Genomic DNA, 25,020 nt, shown 5'->3' on the forward strand with positions numbered 1-25,020 from the left:
CATTAAAGATACTAGATACAAAGAGTCACATGATCTTGAGGAAATAGTTTATTGGCCAAATCCTCCCTTGGTGAGAGATTTAAATGAGCATCCCACTTTCTGATTGGGCCATAGAGAAACTCCCTGCTCCTTGAAACAGATGCTGGCAAAGAGGAAGCCTTTGTCACTCTTTTGCCACCTATTCTTTTAGGTGCCTGCTGTGCAAAAGGTGATCAGTCTCTGGGGGAGGAGGCATCTTTTATTTTAGGTAGCAAGAAACCAGTTGTTTTATTTTACTTTCCGTGTTCTGTAGCATCACCTCTTAGATTTCCCCATTATCTTATTATGTAGAATCAAACCTTTCCCTTCCATTTGTTCTTTGAGTAGGAGAGATACTCTGAATTATTCTTCCTCATGAGCCTGCTGCTCAAGCACATACTACAAACTGAGGGAGAAAAGGGTGAGATGGGTTCCTTTTCCCTATCTCAAGGTCCTTTCGCACATGCAGAATAATACACTTTCAGCCTACTTTCAATGCTCTTCTGAACTGGATTTTACAGTGTGAAATGGCAAAATCCACTTGTAAACAATAGCTAAACTGCATTGAAAAAATGCCCTCAAACATACAGACAGTATTTAAACAAGAGAATTACCAGCTGGCTGAAAGCAGTCTATTAATATATCTACAAGCGGTACGTGGTGGCAGGAAGTACTGAAAAGGTATTTTATGGTCTAGGAGCATGTGTTGCACACATGATGCCTCATACAAGGATACCGAGCGGATCCAGAAAATGGGTAATTGTAACAAACACATTCTTCATTTCTGCTTGTGAGGTTGTGATTTTAAAAAGGAAAAGGAACCTTGCATCATCAGCAATGAGAGAGAAGTTAATTTATCAGCAACAGCAAAGCCTTCTATAATGAATTAGGTATTTTGGTCTCTACTCTGGATGCTGCTTCAAAGTAACAGAGGCCCCACTGCTTACCATAACCGCTGGGTACAGTGGCTCAGTGAATGTGGTGAGGAAACGGTAGATGAGGTTGATGGTGCTGCTGATGCCATAGAATGTCAAGGAGCCACCGGCATAGTCTACCAAGACCCCGATGGTTTTGTAGAAGTTGCCTTTTACCATGGTTTGGATGTTATTGTTCCAAACGGAGAATTTCATCGAATCCCACTCCAGACACCATGAATTGTTATTCCTGCCAATTAGGTAGAACATATACCCTTTTTCAGTTTTATGCCGGTAGTTGTAGGTGACCCCCAAGCACAGCCAGGCATTTGAAATCTCAGCCTCCCAGTAATGGCAGCCCTCGCAAAGGCTATGGCTGCACAAGAGCTGTGGCCAGTGGTTGAACCCTTGGCTGGGTTGTGAACAGTTCTCCAGCAGGATGCCCATATTCAACACGGAGTGGGTCTCCTTAAATAGGAAGAGCTCTTCATTGGCTGTGCTGGCATCAAAATTCAGGTTACGGTAATCTGTTTGATGGAAAATTAAAAAAAAGAAAAAGTATCAAAAGAAGCCAGTCTCTCTCTGATCAGGAGTGAAGATATCAGATATTACAGTGGAAAAGGTCAAGTGAGCAAAGTGTGTTAAAAATCATACATTAATTAAGAACCTGAAAGGTTAACTGAATACAAATTAGAGGGCCCAGTGTTAGAATCAATAAGAATGTAACATAAATATATATTTATGTTGTATACTTATTTCATTACACTGGTTCTATATGGCTTTCGGAATTCTATCTCCTGGACCAAAATAGGAGGGTACGCAATTGAAACTCCATTTTGGTTACATGTACCTGAATTGGGACAAGGCAATGTCATATGAGGCCTTTATAGTATATTCTTGCTTTGTGTCACTGATATTTCTCAGAACATAATTTTCACTTGGTCCTATATGGATGAATATGAGTATTGCAATAATTGAGCCTACGTGTAACATTTATGCTTGACCACTGTAGGCGGTCAATAGGCCAAAATGTGTCTGTATTAGGGTCGCATAAGGTCCTAATTGTGCATATTGTATGATTTGAAGTCTTATTGAGGCTATATTTCTGCCTATAATTGTTGTTAAATCAATTTGTAATAAATACCTGTATTTTTATATAATTTGTATTATCTATATATTTATGTTGTATACTTATTGATTTTAACATTGGGCCCCCTAATTTGTATTCAATTAACCTTTCAGGTTCTTAATTCATTTTTTTTGGGTTAAGTTTTTGTTCTCCTTCTTCTTTCTCTATTAAAAATTATACAGTCACTGGGACCAGAAGGGCATATGTAGGTAAATCATTTGCCCCTTGCCTGGAGGCAAAAATCTCCACAAATTGTACCACATCCAGACTATACCTCAGTCACTCTATGGAACAACATCACTTAGACCTCATTTCTTTCATGTACCCAAGGAGATCAGGGTGGCATAAGTAGAGTTTTGCCATTTTTATGCTCACAACAGCAACAACTTTGTGAGGCTTATAAATGGTGATTGGCTTAAAATCACTCGGAAACCCCCCTGTTTGTGTGGAAGTTTGAATCTGGGTCTCCCTCGTCTAAGTCCGATGCTTTATTCAGTACATCCCATTGGCTCTTTGTAGCATCTAGACTTGTGCTGCAAGCAAACACCAGCAACTAAATAAAGTGACCCATGTCGAAAGTGCCTAGAAGAAGTTAGTACAGTGAACTGTGTGGCTTAGGGTTGCCAGCTTCGGTTTGAGAAATACCTGGAGATTTTGGAGGTAGAGCCTGGGGAAGACAGAGTTTGGGAGGTCAGGAACTTCAGCAGGCTGTAAAGCCGTAGAGTCCACCCTCCAAAGCAGCCATTTTCTCCAGGGGAACTGATCTTGGTCATCTGGAGATCAATTGTAATAGCAGGAGATCTTAGGGATGCCAGTCCCCAGGTGCGGGCGCGGGATCCCTTTTCACTGGCAATGAAGGTGGGATTAATCTCCCTTTGAACAGAGACCACGTTCCAAGCATTGCATCGAGTCTCCGTGCCAAGATCACCGCACGCCGCTTCACGTAGTGCCGCATCCTGGTTGCTGCTCACCGCACCGCTCACCGAGCATCGCACTGCTAACCCCGAGAGCAGCACTGCACCACTCCTCAACAATGATCGTTGCCACAGTTCCCACCGTTCACATCCTCGTGAAATCGTAAGATGGCTGCCGCATCCGAGAGCCTCCCTGCCTTCGACATCTCCCAACCCTCGCAGTGGGAAACCTGGCTGGAGACCCTCGAGAGCCACTTCACCATCCACGATGTCACCGACCCAGGTAAGAAGAAGACGTACCTTCTCCGGCACTGTGGGATGGAGGCCCATCTCCTACTGAAGGACCTGATAGCGCCCCGGCTGACCAAAGACGAATCTTACACCTCTTTGGTCAAGGTGCTTTCAGATCACCTGGCTCCCAAACCCACAAAGTTTGTGGAGTGGATGGACTTTTTTGCAAAAGTCCAGGGCTCTGATGAGGGCCACCCTTCTGGACCAGCCTGTCCACGTCAAAGAAGTAGCTCGCTGCATGGCCAAGGACAAGGTACTCAGCAGCATTTTTGACTGGGTGGTGATGGGGTGGCCCTCGGCCAAAGGGGAGCCGGGATTCACGGCATTCACGTCCTGGTGGGATGAACTATCGGTCCACCAGGGCTGCGTACTGTGGGGAAACCGGGTGGTCATCCCTATGCCATTATGAGAATGGGTTCTCACCGCCCTTCATGAGTCCCATCCCGGGGTGGCGTGCATGAAGGCCCTGGCCAGAAGTTACATTTGGTGGCCGGGGCTGGACCGGGACGTTGAGGACATAGTAAAAAGGTGCCAGGCCTGCCAAGCGTCCCAGCCGGAACCACCCAGGGCCCTGGAACAAGCCTGGGAATCCTTCCACCAACCCTGGTCCAAGTTGCACTTGGACTTTGCGGGACCTTTCCAGGGCCAACTCTTCTTCATCCTGGTGGATGCCTACAGCAAGTGGCTAGAGGTAGTCCCCGTGCCCTCCACCTCGTCTAAAGTGGCAATCTGGGCGATGTGGCGGATTTTCAGTGCTCAGGGCATCCTGGACACCCTGGTCACGGACAACGGGACTGCGTTCACATCCAGCGAATTCCAGGAGTTCACCCGGTACTACGGGATCCGCCATGTCCGGTCAGCCCCATTTCACCCTGTGACCAACGGCCAAGCGGAGCGTATGGTAAGGACAACCAAAGACGCACTCTGCCGTTTGGACTCACAGGACTGGGACTATAAATTGGCAGCCTTCCTTTTTGGCCAATAAATTACACACCACACCACAATGGGGCGCAGTCTGGTGGAACTCCTAGGTTGCCACCTCACGACCCAGCTGGACTGTCTACACCCAGACCACACTCCGGAGGAGGCACCGGTCACCGAAGCGCATGAAGCAACCAGGGGATTCTTTCCAGAGGATCCCGTGTACGCCAGGAATTATGCACGGGGTCCAGCCTGGATTCCAGCTCGAGTCGTGAGAATCAAGGGCCCCAGATCATACGAGGTCTCCAGTGAGGACGGCCAAATCCTACACCGTCATATTGACCAGCTGTGCCGACAGACACTGCCTCTGGACCCTGAGGACTTTGAAACCCTTGACCCCCCAGAACCCACAACACCACCACAAACATCAACCTCACCAGCGACGCCTGCCGTGGAGCCCGTGCCCTTCCCCGTGGGCGCACCCGAGGACAACCTCCTGGCTGCATATGGAGCACTGGCACCATGGCCCATGGCGCCAACCCCGGCCAGCACTCCGCCGGATGCATCGGCAGTGGAGCCAGCCCCGGTCCCCGAGCTGCACCGCTCTAACTGCACCAGGAAAGCACTGGCACACCTTAAGGACTTTATCTATGGGTGTGTTGCGGACCAAGGGGGAAGTGGTGTAGTGTATCCAGTTGGGACCGTGTGGCCGGCTTGGGCTCCATGCGGTCAAGTGCAAACGTCGAGCTTCGCTCAAGGAAACAATGAATTAAGCGGATCCTAGCCTGCACCTATCAGAGGGCTAGGTTCCTGGCCGAGAGCCTATAGAACTCTCGGCCACTGTAAACAACCTATTGTGATGTGGGGGTGTGTTCTGGGTGGTGGTTTCATGGGGAATATAAGCCGGCCTGCGAGCTGGCTAAAGTTGTCTTGTTCCTCACTAAATAAAGTATGTTAGCTGAAATCACTCGCCTATCTGCGTACTTTTCAGGGCTTTTCTGCCCCGCTGGTTCTCCTGCCAGCATGCTGATCTCATGGGAGGCAAACCTCAGTCACCCGGGGGCATGTGGAGCCCAGCTCCTTCCCCCCCCCCCAACAAACAAATGCATACAATAAGTAATTTAAGTTATATCACTTAATATTTTAGGTTATTAGTGGTTTATTTATGTATTTTACAAATATTATATTCCTTTATAGGGAACAGAAATGTTTTAAGTTTGGGGTTGTACTTCTTTTACTGTGTACTAGTCAATGACTGTAATAAATTCACTTACTTACGCACGCAATGGGCTTTTCTGCCCCGCTAGTTCTCCTGCCGGCATGCTGATCTCACAGGAGGCAAAACTCAGGCACCCGGGTGCACATGGAGCCCAGCTCCCCCCCCCCCCAACAAACGCACACACACAATGGGCTTTTCTGCCCTGCCGGTTCTCCTGCCGGCATGCTGATCTCACAGGAAGCAAAACTCAAGCACCCGGGCACATGTGGAGTCCCAGTTAAAAAACAAACAAACACAATGATGGGCCTTTCACTACCCCTGCAGCTCTCCTGCCGCCATCCTCAGCCCACGGGAAGCAAAAACCAGCCACCCAGTCACATGTGGAGCCCAGCAAGGGAGAGACTTACCCGAGATGACCCGTGGGGCAGACTAACAGATCTTCCTGGGCAGCAGTAGCTCTCCACTAAGTCCCGGACTCCCACTACTAGCCAGCCGGCACAGCAGGAGGGCTCTTCCTGGAGTTTTAGTTGGAATCAAAAGTAGGGTTGGGCCTGCCTAAGCCCCTCCCTTTATAGGGCCTGCCCTGCAGCCAGGTGGCAGATCTCCAGCCAGTAAGTCAGCTGCCTTTGCCAGGCAAGTTGATGGTTGGGAGTGGGACTGGGAGGGCGGGGCCACCCACTCCTCGGGCCTGTGCGCTGGGCTAAAAATCCCTGCGCTGGGCCCCTGAAATTGCTGTGCTGGCACAGCCCAGCGCAGCTTACAGGGAACACTGCACTGCACACGCCTGTCCTGCAAGCCCCATATCCGCTGCCTGCAGGGCACGCACGCACAGCACCCACCCTTTCCAAGTGGGGGCCATCAGCTCCTGCCTTGCAAGAGGCAAGATCACTTCTTGCAAGGCAAGAGTGCATGGTGCCCATTCTTTCCAAGCTGGGGCAGCCGGCTCCTGCCTTGCAAGAGGAGATTTTGCCTCTTGCATGGCAGGAGCACCTGGCCCTCGCTTTCCCCCCACACACACCATTTAAAAGGAAGTTTCCCTCTAAATGGTAGGGGAAAAGTGGGGACATGTTAATATCACACAGAGTGACGTCATTGCACTGGGGATGGCCACCCCCCTACCTGGAACGCCTCCTAATCCCCCTGCCGGGGAGAAGATTGAACCTGGCAACCCTAGGAGATTTGCAGGTTCCACCTGGAGGTTGGCAACACTGGTATGGGTCTGCCAAGTGAACAGACAGCCAAGTTTGAAAAAGTGCAAGAGCTGGCTTCTGGAGGATGCATGGAGAGCTCGCTTGAGGCTGCAGGCCCATGCTGCTGCCAGCCCCCAGCCCAGCAGCTGCTGCTGCTCCTGCTAACCGCCATGCCATGATGGGGGGGATTTCATCGCCCTGTGCACTCAGGGAAAAATCAGTGAGTTGAGAAGGAAAAGGCATGGGCCAGTGCAGGCAAACACAGCTTAGAGGGAACATTGCCCCCACCGCCCACGGACAGCTTCCCGGGCAAGCTGGCGGCGGCTGTGGGGACTCACACCTGGCCTGCATCCTTCCCCCAAACCAAAAAACGCAGCTGGGGCCCATGGCAGGATCCCATGGCAGGTGACTCCGTGCCACTTCACACTGGCCCCAGCCCCAGGAAAGCTTCCCGCGTGGGCCAGCAGTGGCGGCAGAGGAGGAGGGGACCCACGCCCACCCCACATTCTCCCTCCAAAACAGCCCCCACCCCAGCCCATTTTGGGAGCACATGGCCTGCGGCTGCATGCAGACCAACCTGAGTGCAGCTCCTGGCAGCGGTGGCAAAACAAGGCAGCAGCTGTAGGCCTCAGCTCACCCTGGCTTGAATGAGGGCTAATGGAGCTGGGGGGCTGCAGGTGGGTGGGGCCGCCCTGGCCACTCACTGAAACAACTCTCTCGGGCTACCTGATGAGGGGGAGAGCAGTTTTCAAAGCGGGGGGGGGGGAGTCTATGTGTGTAAATGTTGCTACTTCAGGAGCTGTACTCCGGGGCACTCTGGCTAGAAACAACCCGTCCCTAGCAATAGAATATGTGTTCTGGGACTGGAATGACAGGGCACAGAGTGGAATGACAGCCCCTAGGAGTAGCAGCAGCATTCTGGGAATGGAATGCAAATACAGGGTTGATGTTTCGAGCCAGCTTGTCTCTGAGTAGACCTGGGGAGGAGGGGAGAAGCTTGCAATGCCCAGCCATTTTATGTTCCTTGGCTCGGAGCATTTTATATTTTAGTTTCTGCTGTGATCCTTGTGCTTTTTCTTTCTTTCTTTAAAAAAAATATATTTATTGAGTTTTAAGAGTGATAAACACACACCACATAAACACAAAGACAGACACAAGCATATACATATACAACCACTATTATCCACATACAGCAACACACCTTACTTCTTGAAAATAGATTTAGAACATTTCCCTCCCAAGCAAACACCAGTTGGACTTTAGCTACATAGATATTATACAAACTCCTAACAGATCTCAACAGACATTATGCTCTTTAGGCAAGGCTCTCACAACTTTTCAAATATTAATTAGACATTTTTGTCTTTTTTCACTAAACATCACCATATTCCATTAGCTTCCTGCAACAGTATTTTCCAGTTCATTTACCATTCTCTCCTTATAGCGAAAAATTATACATGTCCCAAAATAAATTACTTTAATAAAAATAAATATTTCCACCCCCTTCCTTAAATTCCATTTTACTTCCATGAAACCCTATTATCCTATTATTTATTATACATGAACTACAACTTATAAATAACTTGAAACTCATAAATAAGCACACATTTCTAACACTATTTTAAATTTACTCTACCCTTCCTAATCAAATTATTTCTATCCTTCTTTAACCAAATTTTCACAGCTTTTAAAGCCAACTTATCTTATCTTACTTATTATTTCAAGAGCCAAAAAAAATCTTTCTAATTAAATTTACGTCAACAATAACATTTCACCCTTTATATACCTTGATTCTTTCCCTCCTTATATTCCCAGTTCTCACCACTTATAGTCACATAATACCATACCATATCTTACTAGATGTTTCAGCTTAATTAACAGTATATGCCTCAGAACAGCATTTATCCCCTATTAATTTAACTCTTACTTTACTTAGTTCTGATTAGTTCTCTTTCATTCTAAAAGACACTTGTCTCTATAGTTCTCATTTATACAAAATCAACTTATAAAGAAGCAAAAAAGGAGAAAAAAGAAGGAGAAAGAACAAAAGGAAAAGGAAAAAGAAAAAGGAGGGGGGGGAAGTAAGTAATAAAGAAAGAAAAGAAAAAAAACCCTTAGTGAGTAATCATCAATATCACATTAGAGCAGGAACCATAGCCTCAATTTTCCAGTTAGGCAGAAGTCGGCAAAAGTAGCAACCCATCCTTTGTACAGCTTGACTTTTTTCCTGTGGATCTGTAATTTGTTTTTAGCATCAGTGAGTCCACATGTCCTTTTCCTTTGTATGTACTCCAATTTACTCATGAACTCTTCTCTCTATGTTTCAGTCTCACTATATCCCATCTTTTATTTTCAGTCTTAAATTTCTAGTCACCTCGTTTTGGTCTCATTTTTTCCCATTTTCTTCCTTCTCTGCCAGAAAGTTTTTGCACTTTCCTTTTTATTAGCTTTGTCTTTACATTGGCCTTTCTCATAGTTTTCTTTAGTTCCGTTTCTATAGTTACTGCAGATTGGATATCAACAGGTGACTCCTTAACATAACAAGCCTATTGTTCCACAGCATTCTGTGTTTCATGCACCAATTCCTCCTCATTATCCATAGCCGGCTGTACACTCTGCGGTTTTTCTAATAAATTGGCACAAGCAATCTCAAAACCTTCTTGTATTCCATCTCTCAATAACTTCAAAAATTGGTCCATAGTTAATTCTCCCACTTGCATATTATCATCAATCTGCTCTTCCTCCAATCCCTCTGCCGGTGCCATTTTAATTACACGGTTGATTTCAATTAGAATAACTCAGTTTTTAGTATCAATCTAAGGTATCATACATGGTTGTAAGTCCTTTCCCACAACGTTTTTAACCCCACAAAAGAAAAAACAACAACTTTCATACTAATATCTCCCTCATTCCTTCTCTGACCGCTAATCTTCACCATTTTGGGGTACAGAAATAAGGGGTAGATTTGTAAAGAGTCGACTCTTCTATTAGAATTGAAACCGAGCCTACTCACAACTCACAATATTATATAAGTCCAGGAAGGGTTATTTTCCCTGCTGCATTGCTGTAGTATTGTAATCCAAACAAAGTTTTTTTAAAAAAACAGAAGGCTGCAGCTAGTTACAGACATGGAAACCATGCTGTAATCCTCCCGACGCTCCTGCTTCAGGGCGGTAGCGATCATCCCCCCTGCTTTGCCAAGTGCGGGAGGGGTCAAAACAAGCCCTCTGCGCTGGTTCTCTCTCCGGGAGGACCGGTGGAGCCCATTCCTCACCGAGGGGGAGGGGCTCCAAAAGGGGCGAAGGGGGATCAGACGGCACAGGAGTTCCCCCAAGCCGTCCGTTGCGCGCCATACCAGAAGTGTTCTCCCATCCTTGTGCTTTTTCTTGATGTTTATTTTTTAAACAGCATTGCCAAATCCCACTATTTCCCCTCCTTTCCATTTTAGGCAGGTATCTTCTAAGGGGGGAGGGAGGTTTGGGAGGTGTCAGTTATCAAAGACTGTTAAAATATCTCAAGAGTTTTATACATATTTGTATTTTAAGTAAAACAAATAATATATTTGTGTTTGTATCTTTTATAAAGTTTATATCTCTGCTGCCTGGCATTACATTTTATGACATGCATGGCCTGGCCCCACAAAGTCCCATTTATGTCAGATCCGGCCCTTGTAACAAATGAGTTTGACACCCCTGGTCTAGGAGAAGAAGGATGGCTTTCAGTACATTGCTGTTCTGCTACCCTTGCTAAATGGGTCAATAGAAAACATGCAAACTTGACAATCTGTCTGTGGGGCTGGTGCAAGCTGGCAAGCACAGGCTGTATCTGGTTTAACACTGGTTTTACTGGTAATCCAATTAGCTTTGACATTGACTTTTCCTCTACTGGTGGGACTGTGCTTATTGAACACATGCCAGAAGTTTCTGGGTGCAGCATTTTCTTAATTTAAAGCAAATTAAACCACTTTAATTTTCGTGTACTTCTTAACTCTACCTTGAAGAAAAGGAGGAATGTGGGTATGTATGTGTGTCAGATCAATACCACTCAAAACTTGTATGCTGCCTTTCTGCCTCAGAGGGTAATTAAAGGTGGCTCACAATAAAAAGCTTAAAACTACATGCTCAATACAAAACAACAATATTAACTTATGGCAGCCACAGGATTTAAAAACAGCATTTGGAATCTTTAAAACCATTTTTAAAAATACTCTAGAAAATCAGAAGACTTATGAACCAAAAGGGGCCACAGGAAAAGATCCTGAAAGCATCGAGCAAACAGGGCATGCTTGGGCTGATGTCAAGAAGATGGCATTATAGGTGAAGATCCCAGAGGATACTGGGATAAATACTGGGTTCGATGGCCAGGAGGTCCTCGTGGCGTACTACTCCCGCACCCTGTCTTCGGCTGAGTGCAACTACGCGCAAATTGACAAAAAGGCACTGGCTATTGTAGTGGGAGTTTAAAAATTCCATGACTACCTCTATGGGCAGCCGTTCACCATCATGACTGACCACAAGCCCCTTCTGGGCCTGCTAGCTCAAGATCATGAGACCCCCACAGATGCTTTCACCCCGAGTGCTGTGATGGTCAATCTTCCTGGCGAGATACCAGTACTCTCTCCTCCACCACCCAGGGAAGGCGATGGGACATGCTGACACCCTCAGCTGCCTGCCGCTTCCCTCTTGCGATCCCAACCCTGCTCCTGTGCACCAAATCCTGCTCATGGAGGAACTTCCCGACCGGCCTCTACAGGTAACTGACGTATCCTGCCACACCGCAAAGGACTGTGTCCTCTCCCGTGTTTTGGACTGGGTGGGGAGGGGCTGGCCCACCAGCCGGGTGAGCCCAGAATTTGCAGCATTCTTCTCCCTCCAGGACGAGTTATCAGCCCACAAGGGTTGCCTGCTGTGGGGGAGCCGGGTGGTGGTGCCTGCTCCTTTGTGCCAGCAAGTGCTATTGGCTCTGCATGAGACGCATCCCGGAATCATGTGGATGAAAGCGCTGGCCCGCAGCTACATGTGGTGGCCAGGTATGGACAGGGAAATACAGGCCTGTGTCAAGCGCTGCCAGGCCTATCAAGAAACTCGACTGGAGCCTCCCAGGGCACCAGTGCAGCAGTGGGAATCCACCCACAAACCATGGTCCTGGCTACACCTGGACTTTGTGGGCCCCTTCCAAGGGCAAATTTTCTTCATTTTGGCGGACTCATACACCAAATGGTTGGAGGTGGTGCCAATCGCCTCCACCTCCTCCCAGGTGGCAATCCGGGCCCACCGCCGGATTTTCAGCATGCACAGCTTGCCCGACATAGTCGTGACAGACAACAGAACAGCCTTCACATCAGTGGAGTTCCAAGAATTTATGGGCCGCTATCTCATCTGGCACATCCGCTCCGCTCCCTTTCACCCAGCCACCAACGGACAAGCAGAAAGAATGGTGCAAACCATGATAGAGTCCCCCCGATGGATCGTCCATGGGGACTGGGACCACAGGCTTGCAGCTTTCCTTTTTGGCCATCGGGTGACCCCGAGCACCTCCACCGGCCGCAGCCCCGCAGAACTCCTCATGGGCAGGTGCCTAACCACCCAATGACAGGCTGCACCTAGACCAAGTCCCGGAACACCGCCCATCTCCAGAGAGCCAAGAGGCTCCCCGAGGATTCTTTCCCAGCGACCACATCTATGTGCAGAACTTCTCCAGCGGTCCTGCCTGGATTCCCGCCAAGTTTATCAGAGTTACAGGGCCCCTGTCCCACGAGGTGTCTACCGATGACAGCCAGGTACTTCGGAGGCACATAGACCAGCTCCACCACCGTCTTCTCCCAGCCAAGCCAGGTCTGCCATCAGCAATCTCGGAAGATTGTGACACAGCTGCCACGGCCACAGGAACCAGAGCCCACGAGGGAGCTCCCAGCGGCCAGCGAACAGATAGACAGACAAGTGGGCAAAGCACTGGAGCAAGTAGCCACGGACGACCCCAATGTCATGTCAACGCCGCTCCCATCTGCCAGCACCACGCCTGCAGCATCAGACCCGAGTCCCGAGACTGTGACTCCTCTGCCAGCACCGCAATGTTCAACCAGGGAACATCGCAAGCCAGCATACCTTGAAGACTATGTCTGTTAAGGTGCTTTGGAATTTAGGGGGGAGGGGTGTTATGTATTGAGATTGAATCATCCCTGATTGAATCACCCCAGAGACTGGCTGAGCTTGGAGTACAAGAACAATAGCTGACCAGGACTCTGGAATAAACCAATTAAGTAGTAATGTTATGCAAATAGCCTATCACTGGGAGTGGGGTGTGTTTGGGTGTGGCAATTGCATGTTATTTAACAGAGCTGAGGCTCTGGAGTCTTGTCTTGTAGTTTTGCTGAAATCACTGAATAGACACCCAGCTAACTTGTGAGGTCCGAGGTTCCTCCCTGAATTACAAATTGGATGGGAAGGGTGGTTCCTAGCTCAAAGACTTCCTAGTTCTATCTTTTAGTCCTGAACTTACTAGTTACCCTTCAAACTCAATGGGAATAATGATCCAGACCTAGCTGATTGAGACATGTCACCCCTCCCCCCAAAGACTCAGTATATTTACAATGGACACAAACATAGTTAAGCCAAATGTGGAGCATCAACAAAATCCAATCTAAATCAAGAGATTAGGTAACCAAAAAAAGCTGAGTGAGCAAACTCCAAAAACGTATAAACAGAGAAACCTAAATAAATGTATGCTTTAATAATAACATTAAAATATATTCAACAGTAGGCAACAGAACACAATAAAGTTTTTCCAGTGCCAAATAGCCAGTAAACCAATGTATGTAACAAATATATGAATCTAGCAGTATGAAGGCATTTATCACTTAACTAGTTTATTGTCAGACTCTTGAAAAAACTTTCCCCGACAACACTCTCTTGGCAGTGATTCGTTTATTGAGAGGTAAGGTTTGTCAAGCTAAGACGATCTGTGTCAGAACTGATCCTCTTGGCACCAGTTCTGGTATTATACATAATTCAAACAGCCCTCCCTTGTGACTAGGCCAATCACACCAACACATCCACCTCGCCAAAATCTACTGTGTACTGGTAGCCCTCCCCAGCACCCGCAAGCCTAATACCTAGCAGTGTCTGGTGTCCAAGGTCAAGCACACATTCTTCCCAGAGAAGGGAGGCCCCGCTTAACGCAGTTACAAGCTAGCGCACTTTTAGCAAAACAGTCTCCACACCCACACACTCACATGCTCACAAACTCCCCCCCACACCAGAATGACAAAAGACAATAGGTATACAGAACCAAAGGAAATAAAGAACTCCATGGCAAACGAGTCCCGAGTTTGACATTTATCAAATATCTCATATTTCATACAAGCCTATTCACAAAAAACAAATGTGACCAATTTTCAATCAGGCTGGACAACAGAGGCAGACCTGGAGTCTGCATCTACATTCTATAAATTAAAAGGCTTCCTAAAGTCCCACATTATATGTGAGATATTAGGTATGAAGCCAGATCAGAATCAGCAGATAAGATTTGTGTGCATAGAATCAAACAACGTAGACGAGGGAAATAAATGTCAAATAAAACTGTGATTTAATTAAAATAAGCTTTGTGCAATTATCCAAATGTAGGTCATGCAACTAACTGTGGTTAGGAAATGAGAATCTGAAACAACGATTTAAAGGTGGTTTATTAACCAACTCGATTTAACTATGGTTTTGCTTGATGTACGAACATGGACATCCTGGTTTTAAACTGTGTTTGTTCCTTTGTACTGCTCTTGCACAGACCTCAGCAACAGAGTGAAGGAGATGAAACCAGCATTTTGTCAAGGCAAACCAGGATATGGATGATCATGCAAGCTGAATCCTCATTTCACAAACGAAACATACCTAAAATAAATCATGCCTGCATGTTATGTCTGAACGGAGTCTAACCAAGACTTGTTTTTCTCTCAGTAACTAGGATTAAACCAACCTCAGCCTCTCTGTATAATTCAAACTCATTTGTTATGTATGAGGGCCGGATCTGACATAAATGTCACTTTGCTGGGCTGGGCCATGTGTGCCATAAAATGTAATGCCAAGTACCGGAGATATAAACTTTATAAAAGACACAGACAAACCCAATTGACAAAATTGATGTTTACTCAAAATACAAACAAAAGCAATTGACTCCTAACAGTGAAAACAACTGATTTACTGGGGAACCCACAAAAGCCCCAGTAAATGTATTTAATCCTGATGGATCGTCCATGGGGACTGGGACCACAGGCCACAGGTCAGAGACCCTTCGGGGTTCGAGCGGGATATAAATGGAATGATAAATAAATAAATAAATAATCGTATTGAAGACTAGTCCCCCCCCAGGGATACCATAAAAGGGGGAGTACCTTACACTTCCATACATACCAGTTGCTTGAGGGCTGGGTAAGAGCCCTGGATGGGCCTTATGCTTGACACTCATGGCATGTTACCAAACTGAGCACAAGAGCAAAGAGGATAGGAGGAAGCAAGTACATGAGCCTAGTAATTCACCAAGGTTGTGCCTATCACAAATGAGCTGAAATTCATTCATGATGTCTGACATATCTGAAATGGCTGAAGCACTTATAAAAAGTGCTGTATAAATGCCAGTTATCTTTTTTTGAAAATTATTTACATTATTTATAGTCCGCCTTTCTCAAAGGGAATCAAGGTGGATTACACATAGTGAGTCCGTACGACCAACAAAATGGGACGTGCAGTAACCAATGCATTAGTATTTTAGAAGTCTGGAACAACCAGAAAGAACTGAATCACACTATAAGTATTAACATGACACATGAAGCGGTATAGAAATTATAGACTAGGATCCTACTTAACAACAAGCTATAGGCAGCAGTACAGACCACAGTCTCAGTCATTTATCCAAGTAAGCTTGTGAACCATTTTGTACTGTGCAGCCTTATTGGCCGCACAGAAAAGCCCTCTTGAATAGTTCCGTTTTGCATAGTTTGGCCAGGAGAGTGGGAGCTTTCCTGACCTCCTCAGGCAGGCCATTCCACAAGGCAGAAACAGCACATAGTGGAGAAAGCACATGGGCAGGCAGTTGTCGATTTTGACCATTTGCAGGCTTGCCCATGCAGAAGCTCCTGCTTACATGAGTGTATTTGTTCTTGCAGAGCATAGGGAGTGAGGCGGTCCAGCAAACAAGAGGGGCCAAGGCCATGAAGGGCTTTGTATATGATAGCCAGTGCCTTAAACTGAGCCTGGTAACAAATGGGCAGCGAGTGGAGCGTCTGCAGAATGGGAGTAATATGCATGCTCTGTCTAGCTTCCGCTAATAGTCGAGCTGTGACGTTCTGGACTAGCTGGAGTTTCTGAGTTGGTTTTGAGGGGAGGCCAATGTACAGTAGCCTAGTCTTGATGTTACTATGGTGAGGATCCAGGTGGCCAGGTCAGGCCAGGTCATCTTATGGGCTAGGCTGAGTCGGTAGAAAGCCTTTTTTGCAGATGTATTACCTTGCTCTTCAGTAAATGAAGCTGGATCCAGTATGGCCCTAAGGCTTTTAACTGAGCCAGCAAGGGTCAGTTGAACTCCATCAGAAGTGGGGAGAACAATGTCCTTCAAGATCTCTGCCTTCCCAGCCAGCATTACCACTGTCCTTTCAGGGTTTCGTTTCAATTCGTTCACTTTTAGCCAATTTCTATCTAATGCCTGTTTTCAAGCTTTGTTAATCTCGACGCAGATGACTGAGGACAGAAATTGGGGGACCATAAAAGGGTTTCTACTGAGACCTCTTGCCCTTCCAGAAAAACAATAGGGGGGAAACTAACTCACCTACTCTCTTCCAAACTTCCATTGAAGCTGTATTTTCCTCCATCTATTCTGCTGATTTTTATGTACTGCTATAAGTGTAAGTTTATATTGGGTTTTATTACAACAGTTTGACAGAGCCAGTTATTGGTGAGGCACAGTTAGGATAGTACGTATAAAGGCTTTGGGTTCGCTGCCATGAGGTAAGTTTTGTCGTGAGCAAGAGCATGGAGGTAACTGAGAAAAGAGCTGTATAAAAATAACGAGGGGCGCAATCACACAAACAATTAGCGTGAATGCCATAGGCGTGAATGCCAGGCGGATTTAAAGGGTGCGATCGGACACGAACATCTGAGAAGCGCCCCGCACCCGTTGGCAACCTGTTTTGCTCCACTGCAGAAGCAGAGTAAGAAGACACCAGGGAAGTCCAGTAGCAAACTGACTTATTTTTGTGCAGGTTGTTTTTAAAGAATGGTTCTGCAGCAAAGGTCTTCAGGCAGTCACAGGAGAAGTTTGGCTAAGGCATGTAAACTTAAGCTCATTATGGCTTCAAGTTGTAATCTGAATGCCCTTTAATGCTTACAAAGAGGCTTTCACTGCTTAGCCACCAGGTTGGGTTATTTCATCCACACATACCTGGGACTCCACCCACACCAGCTTGCCCTTTTCTAAGTAGCAGAACAAGCTCTGCTCTTCAATGGAGACAGGCCTCACAACTGGGTACTCCATCCTCTCCAAGAGGTATTGCGAAACATCTCTGCGGAATTGCATTAAGTCCCACAGGGCCCTGATGGGAAGTTGGCAGAGAGTTCCACCAGGTCGGAGCCAGGGCTGAAAAAGCCCTAGCTGTGGTCAAGGACAGCTGGATATCTCTGGGGCCAGGGATCACCAGCAGATTGCTCTCAGCAGAGCATAATTCTCTCCCAGGGACATACCAGAGGAGACAGTCCCAAAGATACGCTGGTCCCAGAGCATTTACGGCCTTAAAGGTCAGTACCAACACCTTGAATCTGACTCAGTACTCCACTGGAAGCCACAGTAGCTGGCGCAGCACAGGTTGTATATGTGCCGTCCTTGGCATTCCCATCAGGACTCGCACCGCCGCATTCTGGATCAGCTGGAGTTTCCGGGTCCATCTCAGGGGAAGGCCAGCGTAGAGTGAGTTACAGTAGTCTAATCTGGAGGTGACCTTCGCGTGGATTACTGTGGCTAGCTCAGGGTGCGACAGGAAAGGGGCTAGTTGCTGCACTTGGTGTAGATGGAAAAACGCTAGTTTGGCAATATTTGTGACCTGGGCCTCCATAGGTAAGGAGGCATCCAGGGCCACGCCCAAACTCCTGATGGATTGCACCAGTGTTAGTGGCACCCCATCAAAAGTGGGAAGTCTATGCCCCAGCCCTGAGGCACCCCCCCCCAGCCACAAAACCTCTGTCTTCATCAGATTCAGATTCAGCCTATTCTTTTTTAACCATCTCACCAAAGCCTCCAAAGCCTCAGCCAAATTAGAAACTGGGCGGTAATTGGCTGAGTCAGTAGGATCCAAAGATTTTTTTTCAAGAGCGGTACTACCACTGCCTCTTTCAGTCCCTCTAGATAGACCCCTGTCTCCAGCGACAGATTAACAATGTCTATCAGTGGGCCCCATATCCTCTCACCACCAGCTTTCACCAGCCATGAAGTACATGGATCCAAGAGGCAAGTAGTTGGCTTAACAGCCCCCAGGATCCTGTCAACACTGGCAGAGGAGAGCAGGCTGAAGTTATCAAAAACTGAATCTGAAGGTGGCCAAGGGGCCTCGAGTTCATGTGTTGTATCAACATTTTTTGCATTTTCTACACACTACAATTATGGGATGGGGAAAGGAATACTAATACCCTAACACTAATACTATGGGTGATGGGTAAAGTAGCTCTAATACATATATTTACTTGATAGGGAAAGGAAAACTACCATTCTAATCTATTTCATCTACTGGATTTGGGGAAAGGAAGTCTAATACATGTCACGATCTGAATAGTTGAAAAAAATAATCCTTTTTAACCTAATATTACAAGTTATACAAAGATTTGGTTCAATTATAATAGTACACATTTAATAGCTTAACACAATTACTGCCTTTAGTACTATTGTCTTAGTCCTTGAGTCTTTTCTTCTTGTGTTTCTTTGTTTTCAGGAGTTTGGGAGCAGCTTCTCCTTTCTCCGATTCCGATGATTCTGATGACGTGGAATTTTGGCTTGTTGAATCCTGTGAGTAGGATTCTTCATCTTTTTCCTCCCCATCTGGTTTTAAGTTTTTTTCCTTCTGCTTCTTTTTTATATTAAGCATTTGATCCATAAATGTTTCCGTTTTTGGAACAGAGTCTATTTTATATTTTTTTGTCCTGGTAGTTGAAGCTCAGCCCTTTCAGGAATAGCCATCTGTATGGTATTCCCTTTTTTTGCAGAGTGAGAGTGAGCATCCTGTAGAGTTTCCTCCGTTTTTTAACTTCAAAGGGGATGTCTTTAAAAAATTTTACATCTTCATTCTTGATTTTTAAGGTTTTTCCCATTGTTGACTTTAGCACCAGTTCTCTGGTAGATCGTTTCATGAATTTTAGGTATATTTCCCCTGGGAGTTTTTTTTTTCTTTATAAAGTCCGGATAAGTCCTATAAGCCACATCCATCTCTTTTATTAAATCTTCTTGTTTATAATCCATTAATGGGGCCAAGGCAACCGCCAAAAGTTCTTTTAAATCCTTGTTTTTCTCTTCAGGGATCCCATGGAAACGTAGAACGTACATGGATCATTCCAGCTGGAGCTGTATTAGTTGCGTTTTATCAGAGGATCTCCCCTTCTCTGCTTCATCCACCCTTTTGTTAATGCTCTCAGTCTGTTTTTCCATCTTTTTCAATGTTTTCTCAGTTGCTGAGGTTCTTTTATCCATTTGATTCAATTGTTTTTGGACATTGTTCAGTTTAGTGTTGAGATTAGTCAGCTGGTCCATTAGGGGGCACAGTGCATTTGCTAACAGTGAAGAAAAGTCTGTAGTTACTTCCTGATTCTCGGAGGGAGTCGTTGGTATGTTATTTCCGATAACCATTTTTTTCTCCGGTGCCCTCCGTCCTCTCCCAGCCATAATATCAATAAGAAGTAAGTTTTCCAAAACAAGACAAAAGTTATGCAATTTAATCCTGCTTTGTATACTTTAGCAGTTTTTGCATTCGCTTAACTTCTTATGTGCTTCTTTTAGTTCAGTCTTTTTATTCCTGATTTAAAACTGTTTTTAAAGTTTACTCAAAAGAAGGGAGGGGGTGCTTGAATTCCTCTCCCCCAGCTCTTTCAAACTTAGGCACTTCTAATTACTACCAAGGTTCAGTTCGCTTTTTTCACCTGAGCTTTGCTTAACTCACAGTTTGGAGCCTTGGAGATCTTTTGGAAGCATTTTTAGAAGTTTGATCGTGATCGCTTGCTCCAGCAGTCGTCTCTGAGCACCATACTGGCTCCGCAGTGATGGTAGCTTTCTGGGAAGAAGGTGAGCCTCGATTCCTTGGCTGTCGCCTTGGAAGAGGCTCTCCTCAGCTCCTCAGGCTGGGGGTCTCCTACAGAGACCCCGGAGAGGTCCGGGACAAAATCGGACCCCTCCTGTCAGCCGGGTCTCAGCATGTCTCCATCAGAGCGAGACGGGACGCGTCCAAGCGGCGAAACGCTTAAACCAGAAGTCATATTGTATCAACATTGGCAGGTAAGTCACAGCAGAGTGACAAGATTTTATCTGCAAAAAAGCTCGCAAATGCCTCACAGCTAATAGCTGAATTACTAATCTTTTGGTTCCTCTCTGAAAGGGTTGTCAAAGATTGTGCCGGGCATGAGCTAGCTGAATAGAATTCCCTCTTCGCAGCCTTCACCACCACCTCATAGGCTTTCATAAGTGTCCTATAAACTGTTCTTGAGGCTTTGTTGTGAGCACACCACCAAACTCACTCAAGTCGTCTAAGGCCTATTCTGCATCTAGCATTCGCTCCACTGTTCCAGTGTGGGTTTGCTAGATGCAGAATGGGCCTAAGTTCTCATTTCATCCCCCTGAGTTCCATAGTATACCAAGGAGGTGGTTTTTGACAAGAACGAAGAGGACGTCAGGGAGCAACTACATCGATGGCTGCAGAAAGACAGGCGCTCCAGTCTTCTATCAGCTCATCTAATGAGCTGCCAGAAGGCATCGGATCCTGCAGAGCATTCTGGAACCCAATTGGGTCCATTATTCTCCACAGACAAGCATAAATCAGCTCATCACCTAGACAGGGGGGAGTCGGAACTGTTGGAAAAATTGGCAAAATAGTTAAATATTCAGAGATTGCAATGGGTCTTTGCTTCACTCGAGAGGAGGTATTTTCTTCTATGTAAAATCTTTATTTCTAAGGGAAGGGTTCACAGGAAATCTACAAAACAGCAAAGACACCTAAGACTATATATTTACATTTTGACCACATGGTCTACAACACTGGAGATTCTTCTTCTTGTTCCCTAGAAGGAAATCACCTGAATGCATTAACCAATGACTGTTAGTAAATAGACTTCAGTTTCTGGGCTTCCAGGTCAGTCTAAACAATAGCACACAAGGTAAACACACATTAACCCTATAATGACTGAATTTTAGACCTTGCAACACACGTATTTCCAAGAGGAACAACCAGCCGGGCCTTCAAAACCAAGTGATCTGATCATGGCACTTCCTCCTTTGCAGTCAGATCCATATCCGTCCCCATGCCAAAGATCAAATCCAGTGTGTGGCCCGCTTGGTCTGTGGGACCTGATACAAATTGGGAGAGCCCCAGGGCTGCCATGGAGGACACCAGGTCTGAAGCCTGGCTGGAGGTGGCAGCCTCATCAGCATGGATGCTGTCCCATGTTTCCTTGCTATACTGTGCATCAAGTACACTATTTCTAATATTCACAAGCCGCTTCAAAAGCCAGAATAATCCAATCTAAGATCTACTTCACTAACTGTTTAGAATTTTCTCCAGGGGATGCCAGCCTCCAGGTGGGACCTGGGGATTCTCCGGAATTTCAGCTGATCTCCAGGCTAGAGAGATCTATTCCCCTGGAGATAACGGATGCTTTGGAGGGTGGCCTCTATGGGATTGTATCCCTCTGGGGTTTCCATCCTCCCCTGGCTCCACCCCCAAATTTCCAAGAATTTCGCAGCCTGGACCTGGCAACTCTACACCCCTTATCCCCCACCTGTGGCCAGGGGGAACCTGGCAGCCCTATTTTCTGCTAATTACTGCTGCTTTCTTCTGCTTTTGTGCAGTCAAGCCTTTTCTTTGGTGCAGAATTCGGATAAGACCTTTGCTTTCTGTCACTTGCTGTTGGATTACAGGATTTTGGGGGATGGTTTTATGATGTGACAATTTAATTCACTCTGCTGAAGTTGCTGCCTTGGTGGATTTCCATTATTAGGGCCTTGATACAAAGCCTGGCACATAAATAGTGCTTATACCATTGTCATATGCCCAGGATGAAGCTGGTTCTCAGGAAATTTGCCTAACGTGATTATATACAAATGCTTATATTGCAGGAATGTCAAGCAATTTATTGTGCCCCTCGTGGTTATGTGAAATGGAACAAATCACAAGGCTGAATCAGACAGCCAGTCCATGACTCTGAGGGACATGAGTTGCTTGAAATTCCCACGCAGTCAGGTCCCCCTCCTACAGCAAGCCAAATCTTGTGCAGCATCCATTATACATCTCATTTGAATACTATGGGAATGGGAAAGCAACAGTTATCTCATAACAGATTGACCCAGGAAAATGCAGTTTTTCTACTTGTGTAATACCATATTCTCCTTTGTTTAACATGTGTTTAAAACTTACGTTTTGCTCAGACGACAGATGTTTCAAATTTTTGTGATCCTCGTCCTATTACATTACTTATCAAAGGTATTATCCTACTGATTCCATTGATTTGTATGCAAGAAGGGCAGACTATATATAATGTAAATATATATTGTTTAATCTTTATTTGTTGTATGTTCTATCCTGCTCTTAGTGCACTGTTTTCTACCTTTGTAATTTCATTTTCTGCATAGTTTGACATATCAAGCCTGATAAAATGTTCACCTTTCCTAATTTTTTGTGATCCTTGTCCTGTTGCAGTCCTTATTAGATCTCTCATGCTATTGTTTTACACTGCACAATCTGCTTTGGGTCTTAGTGCAAAAGGCTGACTATAACTAAAGTAAGGTAAATTGCAGCTAGGAATTAGGAAAAGGCTTTCCTCCATTGTTGTTAAAATGCCTGTTTCATTTGCATCAGGTAGTAGATCAAAGTCTGAGTTCAGTGGCACCTTTAAGACCAACAGTTTAATTCTCAGTGTAAGCATTCGTTTGCATGGACGAAAGGTGCCACTGGACTCAAACTTTGTTCTATCAGGATAGTAGATTACCTTAACTTTTGCCATGGTATGCTTTTTGTACATTAGCAGCAGCAGAAATCAAAGTATGAGTGAAGTGTAGTGGGTTAGACGCGTAAAGAAAGCATGGAGGCTGATGTAGTGATCAGCATGGCTTTACTGGTACACAACAAGACTAAAGACTAACGGCCGGCAGGCCAACTATATACACAGTCCAGGGGCTTCCCCTGGTCCCATTGGTGGGTTTAAATCTCCCGCCAAGGTCCCATTGGTTCCCCCCAGTGGAGGGACTAGAATCCTAGTCCCATTGTTGTGCCGGACTGAAGCTCAGGAGTGTGCGCTGACCTCCGGTGGTGGTCAGCGGACACAACATCCCTCCCCCCATAGTCCGCCCCCCCCCCTAAGTCACGTAGTCCTTTAAGTACGATGGGGACCTTCGTACTCTAGCTGGCCGTCGAGGGGTGGCCCCTCGTGCTTCCGGAATTCCGACCTCCGGGCCGGGTTCTGAAGAGGGAGCTGGTGCTCCTGCTTCCGCCGCCTCCGGAACGGGGTTTTCCTCGACCGAAGCTGGGGCCGTGGGGTCCTGTGCCTGGTGCTCCTCGGCTGGCAAGTCCTGTGCAGTCGCCTCGGGTGTGGTCTCGCTAGGTTCCGTCTGCTGTCTCGTCTCTTCATCTGTCTGGGGCTCCGGTAGCACTCGCTGTCTGAGCTGGTCGATGTGCCTTCTCCATATCTGCCCGCACTCCATGGATACCTCGTACATCACGGTACCCAGGGGCCGGAGTATGCGGCCCGCAATCCACTCCGGACCGCGGCCGAAGTTTCTGGCGAGAACCGGGTCCTCTGGGAAGAACCCCCTTGGTGCTTCCCTCTGCTCGACTGCGTTTCTTTGGTCGGGGGCCCGGTCGGGGTGCAGGCGGTCCAAAAGGATCGTTGGCTTTCGACCCATCAGTAGTTCTGCTGGGCACCTTCCGCTGACAGGGTTGGGAGTCGTGTGCTGGGTCAGGAGGAATCTGGCGATGCGGCATTCCCATTCCCCTTCCACCATCCGGCTCAAGGCCTCCTTTGCGGTTCGGACCATTCGCTCCGCTTGGCCGTTGGTTGCGGGGTGGAACGGCGCTGACCGGACATGTCGGATCAAGTTGCTGCTGAGGAACTGCTGGAATTCCTCGGACGTAAAAGCCGTCCCGTTGTCCGACACGATGGTGTCCGGCAGCCCGTGTGTGGCAAAGAGTCCTCGTAGGGCGCGGATGGTGGCTTTTGCGGACGTTGCAGCCACGGGGCTTATTTCCAGCCACTTTGAGTAGGAATCCACCGTGACCAGGAACAGCCGTCCCTGGAATGGCCCTGCGAAGTCTATATGGAGCCGGGACCACGGGGTACGGGTGGATTCCCACGCCTGCGCTGGTGCCCCCGGTGGGCTGGGTCTCACCGCCTGACAGGGCTGACAACGCTTGACCCATGCTTCCACCTCTGCGTCGATGCCGGGCCACCAGACGTAGCTTCTTGCCAGCCCTTTCATCCGGACGATGCCCGGGTGAGCTTCATGCAGTGCCTGGAGGACCCTCTGGCGTAATGCGTGTGGGACCACGACCCTGTCTCCCCATAGCAGGCATCCCTTGTGTGCAGAAAGTTCGTCCCGCCGGGTAGCATACGCCGCGAACTCAGGGTCTGTCTTCTCAGGCCACCCCCTCACCACCCAGCCCAGAACCCGGGATACCACGGGGTCCCGAGCCGAGCGGCGGGCAATGTCCCGCGCTTGCAACGGGGCCTCCGGCAGGCCCTCCAGCTGAAGGACCCGGAAGGCTGGGGCCGGGTCCTCAACCACCTCAGGTAGTGGGAGGCGGCTAAGAGCGTCCGCGTGGCCCATGGCTTTCCCGGGGCGGTGCAGGAGCAGATAATTGTAGCCAGCGAGGAAAATAGTCCACCTTAGGACTCGCGGCGAGAGAACCTGCGGCGTCCGGCGGTCGGGCGCGAAGAGGCCGAGGAGCGGGCGATGGTCTGTGACAATGGTGAACGGCCTGCCGTATATGTAGTCGTGGAACTTCTTGACCCCGGCCACAATTGCGAGACCCTCCCGGTCGATCTGGGCGTAGTTCCGCTCCGCCGCAGAAAGGGTTCGAGAGTAATAAGCGACCGGGACCTCCCTGCCGTCGGCCAAACGGTGAGCCAACACAGCCCCGACCCCGTAAGGCGAGGCATCGCATGCCAAAACCACCGGTAATGTCTCATCAAAATGGGCCAGG

The 25,020-nt window shown here is 47.3% G+C and overlaps 1 protein-coding gene across 1 annotated transcript in view; it reads right to left on the bottom strand.

Moving 5' to 3' along the window:
- Nucleotides 1-920: 920 nt before the first annotated feature.
- The window catches only part of LOC107110010 (E3 ubiquitin/ISG15 ligase TRIM25-like), a 42,312-nt gene continuing 18,212 nt past the window's right edge, over nt 921-25,020 (bottom strand). Inside the window, exon 6 of the mRNA XM_015410717.1 lies at nt 921-1,459. Coding sequence (XP_015266203.1) covers nt 921-1,459 — 539 coding nt within the window. The remainder of the gene's footprint in view (nt 1,460-25,020) is intronic.

Source organism: Gekko japonicus, unplaced genomic scaffold (assembly GCF_001447785.1).
Source record: "Gekko japonicus isolate JY-2015 unplaced genomic scaffold, Gekko_japonicus_V1.1 scaffold15, whole genome shotgun sequence".
Classification (NCBI taxonomy): domain Eukaryota; kingdom Metazoa; phylum Chordata; class Lepidosauria; order Squamata; family Gekkonidae; genus Gekko; species Gekko japonicus.